Below are 17,154 nucleotides of genomic sequence, written 5' to 3' on the forward strand. Positions count from 1 at the left end.
TTGTGTCGGCGTTTAAAATATAACTATAATAATAATAATTTGCTGTCAATATTCCAAACGTTACCATGTACAAAGATCGTGATTCACGACCCAATTACAATCATCTTAGCCGACATTAAGAAATCGCAAATTCCTATGTAACTGTAAAGTTATATCACGAGCGAACACAGATCTAAAAACCCAACATACAGAAGAAACCCCTTTTATTGGTTTTTCCAGAGCGTGGTTGAAGAGATAATCTTGACCCATTTTGTCTTGTGTTGAAGATGTGTCTTGAAGTCTACTTTCCTGGAAAACAAGAGAAAATTTTGGATTCGAAAGCTTCTCATTGTCTCAGCAATATATGCATTGTAAATGATGGGATGTTTGCAAGTCCTCTCCCAAGGGAAAGCAAAGTGGAAGAACAGATGAAGCTCTAAGGATTCCAGGAAGAAAAAAGGTTCCATAATCTGTAATAATCTTGCAGTTTTAGCTGCCTAATTCTTGATGGTCAAGTACATCAGTGCTTCATCATGAAGTATTAGATAATTCTTCGAATTCAAAATCTGATAGAGATTGAGGATTTGTAGTTCTCATCTTAATGGTGATCCGATATTCTTAGCAAGTAGTATCAGCATTGTTGATGGATGAGCAGTGGGGAGTATATATAACTAAACCAACCTCAGTCTGAAGCGAAGACCTTGGTTTCCAACTGGTAGGCCTTGGTGAAGAAGGAAGGCCAGCAGAGGTACGTCGACATAATGCTGCTAACAGTCGATGCGCCGACCAGCATGTTCATGACAACAATCTGCAGCTGAATGGCCTCCAGAGGAGAAGCTCCGCCCATTATGAGGCCAGTCATTGCGCCGGGAAGTGATATCAGACCAACCGTTTTGGCATTGTCCAAGACCGGCGATAGGGCAATGACCAGAGCCCTTTTGACCTGCTGGTATGTCGCCTGCCGGGGAGTAGCCCCCAGAGCCAATGCCGTTTCCACCTGAAAATGGAACTCACACTTCAGCCATTGATGATGATCAAAATGGTTGCAGTCTGTCAACGTTTCAAATATGGCAACTCTTCTTGTGCTTCCAGTTTCAAAAATTCTAGAGCAGTTTAAGGGTGTGGGAGCAAACAACGGGTTTAGGGTTTAGGGTCCCTCTCGGGTTTATATGTCCTAAAAGCGGGGTCATGTTGAGGGAGTGTTGTGTTTGTAAAAGAAGCATCTGTCCAAAGAGCTTTAGTTCAAGTAGCCATCTAATTAAATAACCCCCCAAGTGATAAAATTGTTAGATATGGAACAATAGAGGACATTGAAGTGGGAATGAAGAAGCTTGAGAGGACAAACACTGTGCAGATTGACCTAAATAACATTTCAGAGCAATCAGGGGAGATTCCTCTGATGATTGAGCATCTCAATTGGATTATAAACCCCAAACTGTCCAATTCCTCGTTATTGGTCTGCTGCTCGTCGAAAAACTATTTGAGGAAATAAAGTTTTCTTTCCTTAACTATGAAATGAAGTAACTCTGCCCCGTGAATAAGGGAGGAAGGTTGCGTAGAAGCATAAAACCCGTCAGATCAAACAAGAGCCATGAAATGAAGTCGTTGTAGTAAGGGGGCATACCAGATTCATCTGAACCTTGATATCATCCCGGAGCCTTTTCATGGTGACCCCGGTGACTGTCATTGCATTGCCAACCATCATTCCGGCCACTGGGATGATGTACCGAGGAGTGAAAGGGAAAACTTTCAGCAGAACCAGCAGCAACATCGTCACTGCAGTGCCGGCAAGAATGGAGGCTCCGGCCACATACTTGCCGCGAGGGACGTGCTTGGCTCGTTGACCTGCTGTATAAGCAGCTACACAGACCTGCAGGAGCAAACAGAGAAAGGCCAATTGAAACATAAAAACACCAAATATGCCAGCAATCTATTACTTCTTCCCCGGAAAATACTAAATGCTAGAGAAAATAACACTAGTGTGCTAAGTATAATACAATTAGGATTAGAACATGAACTCTGTTCAGTTGCGCCCCCCCCCCCCCCCCCCAAAAAAAAAAAAAATTTCTCGAATTCTTAGAACTCTAAAGCATGACCCAGTCCAACAAAAACCAACAATACTAAGAAGATAAAGTGGGAACAAATCCTTCCCCTCAAATTTTTCCAGCCAACCAAGTCCAATCCAAACAGGAAGCAGCCCAATTGCAGGATAACAACATAAAAACAAACAAAAGATTCATGACTAATCCTTCCCAATTTCTGTTCAAAACCATCATTTTTCTCGGCCACCAAAAACGAGAGAAGAGGGCCACATACCATGAAAAGATAAGCGAGGACAATCCAGCCGGCGTTCTCCCTACTGAAGATGAACTGCAGCACGAATCCGATGACGGAGAGCTGGAGAAACGCCCGGGAAATCGAGTAGAGCATGTCGCCCTCCAGGCCGAGCTTCTGCAAGTAGGACAAGATGATGGCCATGAGCACCACGGCCAAGGCCAAGGCCGGCTTCACCATGCCCTTGAGGAAATCCAGAAGCCATCCCGAGCCCATCGAAGATCACCAACCAATCCAATAGCAGCGAGGGACTGCGATTTCTGGGAAGTGGAAGAAAGCGGTTTCTTGGTGAGATGACGGATTCTTGAAAATGGATGAATAAAGAGACTGGAAATGGGGGCTCGCGACAGAGCAAATGGGGCGTACGTACGACAGCACCACACCACTACCGAATGCAACAAACAATTAGGGACAATTAACGATTGTTTGCTTATGGGAAAGGAGATCAGTCTGGACCGGCGGTACTTGGGACGGTACGATGGGGTTTTAGTCATTAGCATTTTGACCGCTTGCTTGTCAACGCATGTCATCATTTCACAGGTATTGGCACCATTTTTTAGGATTTAGAATTTAAAATTTATAAAATAAAAATCCATGTGTGATAAAGATGAATGATACATGATAAGAGTGTCACGTAGTTATTTTCATTATACAATATATTAGGATAATAATTTGTGTGCCGGTCTAATTAATTAATTGAACCAATCGAGCACTTTTAGTCATCCAAATTAGTAACGAGAGATGGGTACTATTATGTTCAATAAAGTGGGTTCTAATCTAAAAAATAAAATAAATTAATAAAAATAAGTCGCAGGTATAAAAAGTCATCGAATGACATGATAGCCGAGTGACTAAGACTGAATGAGTGAGACTAAAAGACAACCAAGTGACCTTACCCGAGAGCTTCTCTTAAGGCCTTCGAGCAATCTTCTTAGGAATGCACACGTTAGTTGTCACTATTATTTAAGAGACTCTCATGAGCCATTTAGACCTAAAAGCCTTTCTCCCAATTGCATGAAAGACCTTTCTTAAAAATTGCAAACCCCAAGAGACTTTATCTTTAGACATAACTCACACGAGACCATAAATAACAATCAATCCTATATCCACTATCCTTGCCTACAAATTTGAAAAATAGACCGAAATGTCTTTGTAAGAATTGTGGCTCTCTCTTCACCTGTTAGTCTTTTTCCCCTATAAATAGAAAACTCTTCATTTACCAAAAGTAGACTTACAACTCTATTTAGATTATAACTTTACTTCTTTCTACATTCTACATTTCAAATATGAGACTAATTTAAGTATACGAGAGTTCATGCGAGAGATTCACTTGCACCCTTAACTAACTTTTTTTTAGTAGATTTTTTGAAAATTATATCTAAAACATCCTCTCACTCTAAATAAATTTATTATTATATATTTACCATAACATATACATTAAAGAGTACTTAAGATTTTGACTTTTGTGATTAGAGACACAATATATTATATTGTACTTTAATATTAAGATATTTGAAATTATAAGGTGTTGGAAATGACAATATTACCTCTATAGATTATAAATCGAATAATCACTTAAATAATCTTAAACAATGCTATTACTATTAATGGGTGTTTATTTGGAGCTATGATGATATATTAAAATATTTATTTATTACTATTTTTCGTAACATAGTTTTTCAAATAATTCTGAAATTTGTAAAGGAAGATATTTAGAAAGTTAAGAGTAACAGATTATTTGAAAAAAATAATTTCCAGGTGTCAGGCATTGCCAAAACGACGCCGCATCGTGTGACTGACTCTTAGGACGTCGGGTGTTGTCTAGCCGAAGAAAGAAACTTGGAGAAACCCTTGCTGCTCTTCTCTCCATTTTCGATCGGACCTGCAACTTTGGGAAGATGAATTTGATCAGGATTGCGACCAAATCCCACCGTCCGATTCGATTTGGTCATCAAAGTCAAGGCCTCTCGTGGGTCCTTCGTGGCTCGCCGAAACTTTTCTCGACAGAGGCTGAACAGTCGACTGGAGACGCTTCCGCTGATCCATTTCTTGCAACTCCAAGCACAGGTCCTTACAAAGACTTAATTCTTTCTATCGCGAATGCGTCTTTTTTTTCTTTTTTTTTTTTTCTATTTTGTGTAATTTATCGAATGTTGAGAATTAGGGTTTAGGGTTTTTTATGTGGCTGTTGATTTTTTCCTATATTTTAGGGTTTTTTATGGTTTTCTTAAATTTTAGAGTTTTTTTTAATGATTATGGTTTAGGTTAATGAAATGTAGAAACTAAATTTTGAGCTTCTGAGTTTCTTTATCAATCTTTTACGGTTTTTTCTTCTTTTCCCCCCTCTTTTATTTGTGATTTTTGGTTTTCTGATTTTACATAACGGTGATTTAAATGTATTCCCATGTAGCATTGATTGATTGTGAGAAAATGTGAGAGCGGAAGGAAATGCCTGGTCATGTTCCCTTAGAAATTTGATCCATGACTTGAATTCTACTTTTCTTATTTATTTCTCTGCTTTATTGTGGGTTGGACTCCTAAAGACGTGTATCTTTTCTGAAATTTGTTCTCTGTCTTAAGTGAACCATTCTCATTTGCCCTTTCTTCCCGTGTGTTAGTGGGGGATCTATTCTATTTTTTTCACAGTTTTTGAATGATCTTGCTTTATAAGAAGTATCTTTTGTAAAGGTTTCACCCTCTCAATGAGGTTGTTTTGTATATATTACCTTTCAGCAAAAATAAATAATAAAATATATCATTTCTCTTTTACTTTACTTGCATTGAGCCTTGCAATCATCATCAACTGCACATTATCCTGACCAAGTTAGGGTTGGCAGCATGACATTTGTAATGTCAAATTGATTTTTAAAAGTCACATTGACAATGCAAATCCAAGCAAAAGAACAATGTGGCAAAATTTTACACCAGATGCCCTTTTTGACATGACCCTCTAACAAGGAAATGATTGAGGTAAAGTTCCAAACTATCTTGGTAAGAAAAAGACGCATGAGATGGCAGTGAATACAGACAAAATGCCCTTTGCCTAGTCTATTAACCCTAGTGCTAGAATTTGGGCTGTTGTAGTTGACATGTGTAGTTTGCAAAGCAAATGAAACATGAAACTAGAAATTTAATTTTATTTCTTTTGCATTTGCTTTGCATCTTGCAGAGGGTTATTTCTTTCTTAATTAAGTGGAACAGGGGGACGTTGATTTATCAGTCTTTTTTATTTCATTTTTGTTGCTAGCTATCAAATTTAGGTTATCAAGTTCTCTTTTCTTGGACTTCAGAAACTGCTGGAAGAATGCACCTGCTATTCGTGTATTTAGGGACAAGTTCATAATATAGTTACAAATTTTTGCAAATGAATCTGAGGCATCATATCAAACTCAATGATTTATCTTGAAGAAGAGGAATCAGGATTTAAATGTTGGGTAAATGTGATATAAAATAATTTACTTTCTAACAATTGTTTGTTCTCTCTTTGTGAAATGTCAGGTCTGGTTTTTGGGAAATTGTTTGGCATTTCGAAGTATACAACAAAAAAGGATATCCTCAATTTGCTAGAAGGATGTAACTTGAGTTTGGATGACCTTAAAGTCGATTACAATAGAAGCTATACTCCGACTGGGATGTAATTGTTCTTACCATTTGGTTGACCATTTCTAAATTATCGTAATACATGAATTTCCATTTATTGCATTTCGAAGTATACAACAAAAAGGGATATCCTCAATTTGCTAGAAGGGTGTAACTTGAGTTTGGATGACCTTAAAGTCGATTACAATAGAAACTATACTCCGACTGGGATGTAATTGTTCTTACCATTTGGTTGACCATTTCTAAATTATCGTAATACATGAATTTCCATTTATTGCTTTTATTTGAATTGTAATTTTACTTTTTGTCTGCATATAGCCAGACTGATGTGAGTCATGATGACTTCATAATTTTATTTGGTTGCTTTGAGCAGGTTGATTCAATTCCCTTCTCGGTTTGCCTATGATTTTGCAATTAGAGCAATTGCTCGGAAGGGTCGCCTGTATCGACTGGACAAGGTAATGTCATTGTAAATCTTAATGTTAATCTTGTAGCCCACAAGAGTTCCATGTGTTGGTAACCGTGGTTTCTTTGATATCAGGCTGATCAGTCCCGTTGGGATCTTGTCACACCCTATAATGGAAAAGCTGTAAGTAGAAGTTCTGGATTGAGTGCTCTTGTTATCTTTGTTTATTCTTGTTCTTCACTTTTAATTCAATGATTGTCAACTTGAATTACTTGAACAAAATAAATCACTTGCATTGAAATGAATCTCCCATCTCTTGGACCAGGCCACGGAATAAGGTAGTTGGTGGAATGACACAACCCGTAACTTGTGTAAACCATATTTTTGAGAAATGATCTATGGACTGTGCTCAATGTGGTGTTTGTTCAAAGTCAGAATTAGCTTTATTCATATTCTTGCTAGTATATCTTCTTTTTTTGTAATTTTGTCAGATGTTTATACCACATTGCTTGTACTACTGTATTTAGCTAAAACCCCTTCGCATCTCACATGGTGACATCCTTTCATATGCATAATTTAGAAGGGCCTTTGGGGCCATGGTGTCTTCTTCCCAATTTCTGCAATTGCCCCTCCAGGGGGCGCCAAAACATTTTCTCTTGATTCCATTTAATTTGGATATATTGTTTTTCTTTTCTTTTTCTGTTTCTCTTTCCCAAGGAAATGAAGAACCGATGAGGTTGTGATCCTATCTCTAGTGAACTGTCACTGCATATGAGGATGCTTCAGTTCAGATAAGATTAACCTCATGTACAGAGAGTATTTGCTTCTGGTGATTTAAGTAGACGGACGAGTGTTTATATCTGGTTCACTGGACTGTCACTGCATATGAGTGTCAACCTCATATGAACTGTCACTGCATATGAGTGTTTTTAACTTTATTCTGGCAATTGAGCTTACGAAGTGCTAGCCTGTTAGCTTCGCTAATTTTGCACAAATAATTTGTTATAACATACAACTTGATAATATCAAGGCCCTGTTGACAGGTGCTGCTGCAAGGAATCCCGCGCGATGCTAGTCAAGACGATGTAGAGCGCTTCCTTTCAGGGTGTGCATATGACGCGTCGACAATTCAGATCTTTTTAAAGTCAGTGATGAATTGTTTGTGTCTTAAAAAGTAAATTGCTGGATGGCTGCTGTGCCTTTGTTTTCCCATAAGATGAATCCATTCTCATTTCACTCTCTGCATTTCAGGCAGGCATTCCCAGACCCCGCAAAAATGGCAATTGTGCGCTTCCCCTCGCCGACACAAGCGATGCATGCATTCATTACAAAGAACAGAGGATTCTGTCTCAACAATCAAATCTTGGTTCGAGTTCTCCACTAATCCATATTCTTTCGCCCAAAATTTTGTTGGTAGATCATGTTTGTGACCGTTGAGCGTTCAGGAATTATGGTAGTTGTAGTCTGTGTGCTTAAGCCTCATTTGCTTCGAATGTTCCTCTCTGTCGCGATACATTTTAAGGATTTCAACGTTCATTTATATGTTATTAGGCTTCTTGTTTTGCTTGGAGTACTGAAAGCAATGAAAACAACTGCTTCCATGGACCTTAATTAACCATTCATTGATGGTAATTGGCCTAAGAGAGTTAGGGAACTGACTCAGCAGCCCTTTTGGGTTATATTCTTTGCGGTAATTTGCCCATCTCTTTATTATCTTACCAATATTTTTATATAAATAAATATTCATAACATAAGAAAGCACAACCATGCATGTTGAGCCAATTATTTACTATTTATGTAAATAATATATTAGATAGTAATTTTCATTATTAAAATATATACAACATACTATGAACTTAATATAAGAGCGATACTAAAGGTAATATGGTATCATAGATTGTTAAGAATTTGTTAAATGTAGTTTAAAATATAATTTATTTTCATTGACTGTGTCATGATCTCAAGAATATAATAGTAAATATAATAGTAGTTGTAATTAATATATTATTATATTGTATCTTAGGTTGTTGATTTGTATTGTACTTTTCAATTACAACTAAAATTGAAAGGTAAAAGAACTATAAATATAAATAGGTTATCAATTATTGAATGATTTTCAGTCATCTCTCTCTACAATTTCCTCATTGATTTCTTCCTAATTTTTTGTCTTCCTCTATTCTTTCTGAATTCTCTACCCCTCTCTGCTCCCTCTCTATTTCTTCTAATTTTCTCTTAATATCCTAGATTAAACCTAGATTCCTAATAAATTATTACTGTCTTTAGATCACAGATGCATGGTCAACTCAATAGTGCAATATTATCATTAAGTTGAAGTTAAATCCAACGTTATCGAGTTATAAAGTGTTTTTATTTAATTTTAAAAATAAAAATTAATTATATTAAAATTTTAAATTCATAATTTTTAAATAATAATTATTTTTTAAAAAAAATTACGACTATATCAATTGGTTTAAGAAATTAATACATAAATTATAGTTATTAAAAATGACGTAATAAATTTTTATTTAAATTTTTTATTGGGCATGCCTAGGGCAGCACCTCTGTGGGATAATATAAGTAGAGGAGTGGTAATATTGATTGGCCCAGCAATTTCCAGATGCATGAAGATTACAAAAGCCCTACAATCCCAAATATCAGCCATCACCAACGGCTTCTTGCACCTCCAATCCGGCGGACTCAACTACGCCGCCTATGGCCGCCTCATCCAACAATGCACCGACCGCGGCCTCCTCCGCCAAGGCAGGCAGCTTCACGCCAGCCTCGTCCTCTCCGCCGTCGTTCTCGACAACTTCCTCGCGTCAAAGCTCATCGCTTTCTACTCCAAATCAAGCCACCTCTGGGAAGCCCACCACGTGTTCGCCGGAATTCCTCACCGAAATACTTTCTGTTGGAACGCCATGCTTATTGGGTATTCCTCCAACAACATGTTTGTCGAAACGCTCGGGTTGTTCTCGAGATGGTTGTCTTGTATGTCGGCGTCTGCAAAACCGGATAATTTTACGGTAACCTCGGTTTTGAAGGCGTTGGCGTCGTTGTTTCCGGAGTTACATTTGGCTAAAATGATTCATTGTTTTGTTATCCAAAATGGTTTTGATTCGGACATCTTTGTTTTGAATCCTTTGATCACATATTACTCGAGGTGTGACGATATCGCTTCGGCGAGGACTTTGTTTGATAGCGGGCCTGAGAGAGATCTTGTAACGTGGAATTCAATGATTGCTGGGTATTCTCAAGCAGGTTATTATGAAGATTGCAAGAATTTGTACAGGGAAATGGTTGGTTTGGAGGGTTTAAGACCAAATGGGATCACAGCAGTCAGTGTGTTGCAGGCATGTGCACAATCAAATGATCTTGTGTTTGGAATGGATGTTCATCAGTTTGTCATTGCAAATGACATTGAAATGGACCTTTCGCTTTGTAATTCAATTATTGCATTATATGCCAAATGTGGTAGCTTGGATTATGCAAGAGAACTTTTTGAGGACATGAGTGAGAAGGACGAAATTACTTATGGTGCACTTATTACTGGGTACATGGTTCATGGATTTGCAGACCAAGCTTTGGATCTTTTCCAAGAAATGACAAGCCCGGGATTGAGCGTATGGAATTCTGTGATATCAGGTTTGGTCCAGAACAACCAGCACCAAGGAGTTATTGAATTATTTCGTGAGATGCAGTCGTTCAATCTTAGACCAAACTCAGTGACACTTTCAAGCATTCTGCCTTCTATTTCACAATCTACATATCTAAGAGGTGGGAAAGAGATACATGCATATGCAATTAGAAAGGATTGTGATAGAAATGTCTACGTGAAAACTGCCATTATTGATACCTATGCAAAATTGGGGTTTCTGGACAAGGCACAAAGAGTGTTTGATCAGTCAGAAGACAGGAGCGTAATTGTTTGGACAGCAATAATCTCAGCTTATGCATCACATGGAGATGGTAAGGCAGCAACTTATCTATTTGAAAAGATGCTGAATGATGGGATTAGGCCAGATCACGTGACATTCACGGCAATATTGACTGCTTATGCCCATTCTGGAGTTGTAAGTGAAGCTTGGAAGAATTTTGATGCCATGCTTGCAAAATACTGCATTCAGCCCTCTGTTGAACACTATGCTTGTATGGTAGGAGTTCTAAGTCGGGCTGGTAAGCTCTCTGAAGCACTGGAATTCATTTTGGAAATGCCAATTGAGCCAAGTGCCAAGGTTTGGGGTGCATTGCTCAATGGTGCTTCAGTTTCTGGTGATGTTGAACTTGGGAAGTTTGTTTGTGATCGCTTGTTTGAGATGGAGCCAGAAAATACAGGGAATTATATTATTATGGCAAATATATTTTCACGAGCTGGAAGATGGGAAGAAGCTGAGAAGGTAAGGGAAAAGATGAAGAATCTCAGGTTGAAGAAGATCCCTGGCAGTAGCTGGATTGAAACAAGTGGTGTTCCAAAGTATTACTGCCAAAGATGTATCAAATGAAAAACTAAAGAAATTTATGACGTTTTAGACAGTGCTTGTGGTGATGAGGGAAGAAGGTTATGTTTTGTTGGATGAGTTTGATGAGGAAAGTTTTTGGGACTGAGCAGCAAGTCTAAAGTTAAATAGAGTTCTTGCAAATATGAAATGTTTTCAGGAATCTTAAGATACACAGAGCAAATACAAGCCTCTATTACTGATGTTGAGTTGTGATGTTCATAAGAATTTTGTGGATCTTGCACATATGGATAGAGCAGCAGATGGGAAGCATAATTGGACTACTACAATTACATCAGAGCACTTAAAACAAGCATTAGTGCTAGAGAAAGACATTGTCTTTAAGGGTTCCCGGTCTCATTGTTATTAAAGGTCCAGCGCAAGGGCTAGCTGAGTGAACTTCAACATTCAGAGTGTTGATCGTCCTTAGTCAATCTGGGACAGTGAGACACTTGGTTGGGATTGTACAACTTTGCCAAATTGCTAATTTGCATACAATACTATGGTTGTTTGGATATGAGATTGTACATTAATTTGATGGATTCTGGCACGTGGAGAATCATGCTTTGAGTCATGCTCACAAACAGCCCTGGAGCTACCCAGCTCCATCATATCCAGGAGCTAGACATCCACATCTATGGTCATCTGGAGTGCAGAAATTCTATGCAATGGTGGTGGATAGTTTGGATATACCACTATTGATCATTCAATGCCAAGTGAGTTCTACTTCCTGTAGATTACTCACACAGAGTTGGCTGTATGTGTTCTGCATCTTTGGATTCTCATTCCGCTTCAAGTCATGAAAGGTTCGAAGGCATTGTCAAGCTAATAATTTTTTGTTTGAGCCATTACAGTTTGTTTGCAAGGGAAGATGCAATGAAGCAAGCTGTTCAAAGCTTCATTTTACTTTCCCTTTAATATAGAAAAAGTTCTGAGAATCCTCATATTCTTTTCTTTCTCTGAGAAGTATTTACTATTTACCGAAGGTTAGTTCAGGGCTTTGTAACTAGTCTGAAGTAGAGCTTCTAGTATGAAACTAGGCCGAGTTTAAATGTTGGAAGCAATCTTGTTAAAATTTCTTTAGATTTCCAGTTTTGTCATCCTTGTCAGTTGTTACCCGAGACTAAAACTTCTGAATGAGATTGTTTGGGGGGATAGATTTACATTAAAAAATGTTGGGAGATTCTGCCTACATATGTATGTATGTAGATGTACGGATGAGCTAAAATAATCAATGTGACGAAACTAAAATTTTCAAGAAGTTGGGATAAAAGGGAGATGGATGCATCTGGCATTTTTGAGAGATGAAGATTTAAGCTTCAAATGCAATTACAAATTGTTTCTAGGAAAATTTGTAATGACCAGATTTCCAATTTTAGTGATAATTTAGCTGACAAGATTTCTATCACTTAAGGGTTTGGTCAGGATCAATCACAAGATAATTTATTTCTGACTTTCAATCCAATATCAGTATACCTTTAGATTGTTGGAGAGTAGTTTTTGTCCATTATGGACTGAACTGGAGCTTGAGGGCGTGGGAAGGCATTGCAGACAAATCACATGCCAAAGTTTGAATACCCTCTTTGCCTAAAATTGAAATTTATAGCTTATGTGCAAAATTGAAGGTAATAGTTAAAAAGGCTTTCCACTTTCCTCTTGCAGGGTGGAATTTCAAACTCTTTTTCTTTTTGCTTGATGAATTTCAAACTAATTTGGATAGCTAACAATAGACAATTTCTTGTACATTAGGCTTGAATTGGCAATGGTATGTCTCCCGTGCATCCAAAAAAGAAAAAACTAAAAATTATAATAATGGGTCGCAACCAAAGATTTGAACCTCTCAACCTGTCAAAAAACAGAAACCATTCGGAATCTTTTTTCTTTCTTTTCTTTTCTTTTCTTTTTTTTTTTGTGTATAGACTGCAGAGATATAGTATGCTGTAAGGTTGCAATGGAATCGAGCCGAGCCGAGCCGAGCTTTGTTGAGCTCAGGCTCAGCTCGGTGAGTAAGGGTATGGGCTCGAGCTCGGCTCGTCAGGAAGCTCGGCAAGGCTCAGAGAAAGGTTGCAGGCCGTCGCAAGCGGCGAATGGTTGGTTGTTGCTGGCGTCATTTCGGTCGGAGAAGGCGAATGGTCACAGCCTCAGGCGGTCGTCTTCACCGGAGAAGGTGGACAGTCGCCAAGCACGGAGTCGCATGCCGTCATCGGAGAAGATGGACAGTCGCAACAACCGTCCCCCACTAAATCTGACTCATCCCGTCATCGTCCCTGCCAGTGCCAAAAGGAGAAGAAGAGGAGAAGCAAGTGAGGAGGAACAAGCAAAGGCGAAGGCCCCCGATGAGTGACGGCTCTGCTGGAGGAGAAGAGGAACAGGCTGCGAGAAGGCGCGAGATGTGAGAGGCGTAGAGGGAGAGAGGAAAACACAGGGATATCAGGTTTGTTTCTTGGGTGTCTCCCCCGCCCCCACTAAATTCTAAATCTTAATATTGATAGGTTTATAAAATATATATTTAATATATATTATTTAATTATAAAATAATATATTTATAAAATTATAAATAAATTTATAAACAAATTTGATCACGAACTTCTATTTGAGAATGTTCGCGAGCCTTTATTCGAGTCAACTCTTAAACTGAGATTTATTGAGTTTAAACTCAAAACTCGATTAGTTTATAAATCAAGTTTTAAAATCTTTATATATAAAAGTAAAATAGTTTGAGAAATTTTTTTTTCTAAAATTTACATTAATAATTTAAAATTTTCAATTATTTTGAAATAATAAGTACGTAAAATTAATAATAAATTTTAAATACATTAATTTTTCAATACTAATAATGAGTTTTTCAATACATTATTATGTAAATATTAAATATTTAATTAATCTATCAATCAATCAAAAATAAATACTATTTATGAGGAATATGAATAGACACTTAAATTATTAATTAAGTCACATAAAATTATCCATTAAATAAAATCTTATCTTTATATAATATAATAATATATAATATATTATATTAAAGTAAAATAATTTGCAATTTTTTTCCCCTCCAAAAATCTGTCAAGCTGTTTTTGACCTCTAAAATTTGTATTAAATTTACATAGATTTTCTAAGAAATATTAATAGACAACTTGAACTATTAATTAAGTCATAAAAAATTATTCATTTATTTAAATACAAATATTTATATCTTTATTATATATATATAATATTAAAACAAGATAGTCACACAAAGTATTTTGTCAAGTGTCAATTAATAGTGAATTTTTTTCCCTAAAAAACTTGCATTAAATCAAATGGAGTAATTAATTAATTATTAATTTTACTTTAATAATTATATTATAGTCTTGAAAATGTGATATCTTAACAAATTCATTAAAAATTATTTAAGATTGTCAAATGCTTTGGTTTTTCAATACTAATTAATATTTAAGGTATCACATTTTTAAGACTATGGAAGAAATCAAAATTCATATTTTTAAAATTTTATTATTATTGAAAAACTTATTCTTACTCACATTTAAGAGTTTTAATTTATATTTATAATATAATAAATAAAAAATAACAAACGTCTTTGAGTTGATATATTATAAATTTTATAATATTTATTTATAAATAAATATAATATAATAAATAAAAAAATGTATAAGTATTTTACCAAGTGACCTACTTAATATGTTAATTATTTTTTAGCACATTGAATTGTGGTATATTGAATTAAGAGTGTTATCCATTAATATATTGAATAGCTAATAATTAATTAAACTTAAATTTTGATAAAAAAATTAAATATTAAAAGAAAAAAAACTATAATTATCAATTATGTTAGAATTATTTAAAATAACAAGTTTAATCTTTTATTTTTAAATTAAACTCTTCCGTGTATCGCACGGGTTTAAATTAAACTAATTATCAAATGAGTTTTTATTGAATCGAACACCAAGTTATTTACAAATGACTTAACTCATTTGTGACCCTGGTACACTATAACTTGTGGAATATTCAGATTATACAAAGGTGCCATAATCTGAATAAATAGCACTGAAACTCAACAAATAAACAACACTTGAAGCCGAATAAATAGCACTGAAACTCAACAAATAAGCAAGCAACACTTGAAGCCAATTATTGTGCCTATGTTTAAGCCTCTGATTTGATAGATTAGTACCCAAATAAAAAGGGATTTTATTTTGTTGTTTTCGTTGGATTATGTTGCCCGATGCGAATAAAATAAGAAGGGGGTGTGGACTCACCCCTGCAAGTCTGTTGGGAAACATAACAGGGCTGACAAAAATGTGGGTTATTTAGGTTTCTAAAGGGACTTAACTGAACTTTGGTGATGAGAAAAAGAGTCCCACCCCCTACAAGTCTGTTGGGCAACATAACAGGGCGAAAAGGTGGGTTCTTTAGGTTTCTAAAGGGACTTAACTGAACTTTGGTGATGAGAAAAAGATCAGCTAGCTAGTGGCAGAGAGAAATTGATAGAGTTGGTTTACCATGATTTGCGTTCCACATGTTTGATATGGGTTCTCAAGAAAATGAAAGAAGATGATGGTTTGAGAATAGTGGAGTTTTTGAGAGGAAGACTGCTTTCGGATAGAGTGGCTTCAAGGGTTGCCAAGAAAGATGCAGACCAAATGGAAATAGGATAATGCCATTTATACATATAGGGTTTTACAGGTAGCTTAAATGGCTATTTTGCCCCTTCCCCCTCCAGCAATCTCTCCTCTCTTCTTTCTCTCGTCGTTGCTGCATTCTCGTTGCTGCAACCAACCATCCACCGCTGACCCTTTCGCTGCCATTCTTCGCCTCCACCACCTCGCCTCCTCACCGCTACATCCTCCAACAATCAACTCGCCTCTTGATGTAGCAGCAAAAGGCGAACCGATTGCTGGATGATGCAACAGTGAGAAGGTGAGGCGACAAAGACGGCGAGGTTGTAGTGACAAGAGGAGGCGAGGCGGCAAGGTGGCAGAAGGGAGGCAGCGAGAGATGGCAAGGCAATAAGGTTGCAGCGGCAAGAGAAGGTGAGGCAGCAACAAGAGCAGGCGAGGCAGCTAAGGTGAAGAACGACAGCGGCGGGTGGTCAATTGCAACAATGAGGGAATGGGAGAGAGAGAGAAGGGAGTAAACAAAAATTGCGATATATCACCCTATAAAACATTTTGTAAATTATTTTCTGTACAAATAGCACAATTCATGGAAACAAAGGTGTCTCTCTTTTTCTCTATCGATTGATTTTCACGTATATCGTTTCTTTTTTCTGAGTTACCAATAACAAATCTCTTTCTCTCCCCCTCCCCCACCCCTCAGTTTACAGAGCTAGAGAATCAGTTGAGGGCAAAAACCAAGTCAAGAAACAGAGTGGAGAAGAGGCTGAAACTCCTAGTGAAGAAGCTGGAGCTCTTGAATATACAATTTGTGTCAGAGGACTCGGAGCATTCAAGCTTGTTATGGAAGAATGATATCTCCTATGTATCATCCACACCTTTTCTAATACCAAAGAACCAGAAGATAAAGAGCCCAAACCCCAAATGAAAAAACCCTGCAAAATGGGAAATTCAAGAAACTCTGCAAAAGAGAAACTGCCAAATAGTCTCGCTAGATCCGCGAGACAATGGTTCACACACTGCTACATCCAATCAAGGCCATGGCAATCCAGTTGATGAGTCTCTGAGATGAAGCCAGTTCTGAAGAAAATGTTTGGATTGAGTAGAAACTACAAGAATACAAAGAGAGATGATCTAAGGTATCAAGCACAATTTCCATGGTTCTTTGAACTTGAAACAGTATTTTAATTAGCAGATACTCATGTTCACATAAATAGTGTACCCAATGAGCTAGGCTCCTAATTTTGTGAGGTTGGGGGGAGGATTATATAAACACATAGTCGTTTCCTTGTTCTTTTGCAAAGAACTATTTTCACAACTTAAATTTATGACATTCCGACCATAAAGGAGTAACTTTACAGTCGCTAGAATGGCTCATCCTCAAATACATATATACACATGTATAAACAAATATGTAGTTCATATTTTATGTTCTCTGTCTATGAAGCTAATTGGGACTCAATTTTGTCATTATTATCAGATATTATGTTTAAGGTCTCCCATGGAGAAGGTGGGTGCCAATGGAGGATCAAGTTTAGGATGATGATGCCGACAAATCACTGGCATTGGTACCAATTGATTTGCAAAGGCCCACTCAAGTCACCTATTGTTAATGCAAGTCTTAAAGGTGTTCTCGATGCTCTTAATTAAGCATGCTAGAGAAAAGGCGCAGTCTTCCATGGGAAGAAGACATATGATTGAAGTAAGCTCCATATAAAATGTTACCATT

The 17,154-nt window shown here is 37.0% G+C and overlaps 3 protein-coding genes across 5 annotated transcripts; 2 read left to right on the plus strand and 1 right to left on the minus strand.

The window, feature by feature from the left end:
* Positions 1-2,768, minus strand: LOC127789673 (protein ALUMINUM SENSITIVE 3). Of its 2 annotated transcripts, XM_052318618.1 has the most exons (4): positions 2,296-2,766; positions 1,604-1,849; positions 661-976; positions 1-288 (listed from the first exon to the last, which is right to left on the minus strand). In XM_052318618.1, exons 1-3 carry the CDS (start codon positions 2,527-2,529, stop codon positions 662-664), a joined length of 795 nt encoding a protein of 264 aa, XP_052174578.1. In that variant the 5' UTR covers positions 2,530-2,766; the 3' UTR covers positions 1-288; position 661. The 2 variants fall into 2 exon arrangements, with proteins under 2 accessions (XP_052174578.1, XP_052174579.1); XM_052318619.1 differs by having other exon boundaries at positions 1-976; positions 2,296-2,768.
* A 1,356-nt stretch (positions 2,769-4,124) lies between these two features.
* On the plus strand, positions 4,125-7,998 carry LOC127789568 (uncharacterized). 2 transcript variants are annotated; one of them, XM_052318490.1, is made up of 6 exons: positions 4,125-4,380; positions 5,812-5,947; positions 6,287-6,371; positions 6,455-6,502; positions 7,363-7,493; positions 7,571-7,998. In XM_052318490.1, the coding sequence occupies exons 1-6, from the start codon at positions 4,212-4,214 to the stop codon at positions 7,701-7,703; spliced, it is 702 nt and encodes a 233-aa protein (XP_052174450.1). In that variant the 5' UTR covers positions 4,125-4,211; the 3' UTR covers positions 7,704-7,998. The 2 variants fall into 2 exon arrangements, with proteins under 2 accessions (XP_052174450.1, XP_052174451.1); XM_052318491.1 differs by having other exon boundaries at positions 4,127-4,380; positions 7,363-7,463.
* Positions 7,999-8,937: 939 nt separating this feature from the next.
* Positions 8,938-11,895, plus strand: LOC127789545 (pentatricopeptide repeat-containing protein At2g37310). Its single transcript, XM_052318451.1, is given in 2 exon segments — positions 8,938-10,847; positions 10,849-11,895. Coding segments are annotated over 2 exon segments (1,980 nt in total). The 5' UTR covers positions 8,938-8,940; the 3' UTR covers positions 10,922-11,895.
* The last annotated feature ends 5,259 nt before the right edge of the window (positions 11,896-17,154 follow it).

The sequence above is a fragment of the Diospyros lotus genome, chromosome 14 (genome assembly GCF_014633365.1).
Source record: "Diospyros lotus cultivar Yz01 chromosome 14, ASM1463336v1, whole genome shotgun sequence".
In the NCBI taxonomy this organism is placed as follows: Eukaryota; Viridiplantae; Streptophyta; class Magnoliopsida; order Ericales; family Ebenaceae; genus Diospyros; species Diospyros lotus.

Coding starts and splice junctions, on each gene's coding strand:
- LOC127789673 (XM_052318619.1), bottom strand. CDS start 2,529: ATGGGCTCGGGATGGCTTCTGGATTTCCTCAAGGGCATGGTGAAGCCG. Junction 1,850..2,295: donor TCCTCGCTTATCTTTTCATG/GTATGTGGCCCT, acceptor TTGCTCCTGCAG/GTCTGTGTAGCTGCTTATAC. Junction 977..1,603: donor TCAAGGTTCAGATGAATCTG/GTATGCCCCCTT, acceptor TTCCATTTTCAG/GTGGAAACGGCATTGGCTCT.
- LOC127789568 (XM_052318490.1), top strand. CDS start 4,212: ATGAATTTGATCAGGATTGCGACCAAATCCCACCGTCCGATTCGATTT. Junction 4,381..5,811: donor TCTTGCAACTCCAAGCACAG/GTCCTTACAAAG, acceptor GTGAAATGTCAG/GTCTGGTTTTTGGGAAATTG. Junction 6,503..7,362: donor CACCCTATAATGGAAAAGCT/GTAAGTAGAAGT, acceptor CCCTGTTGACAG/GTGCTGCTGCAAGGAATCCC.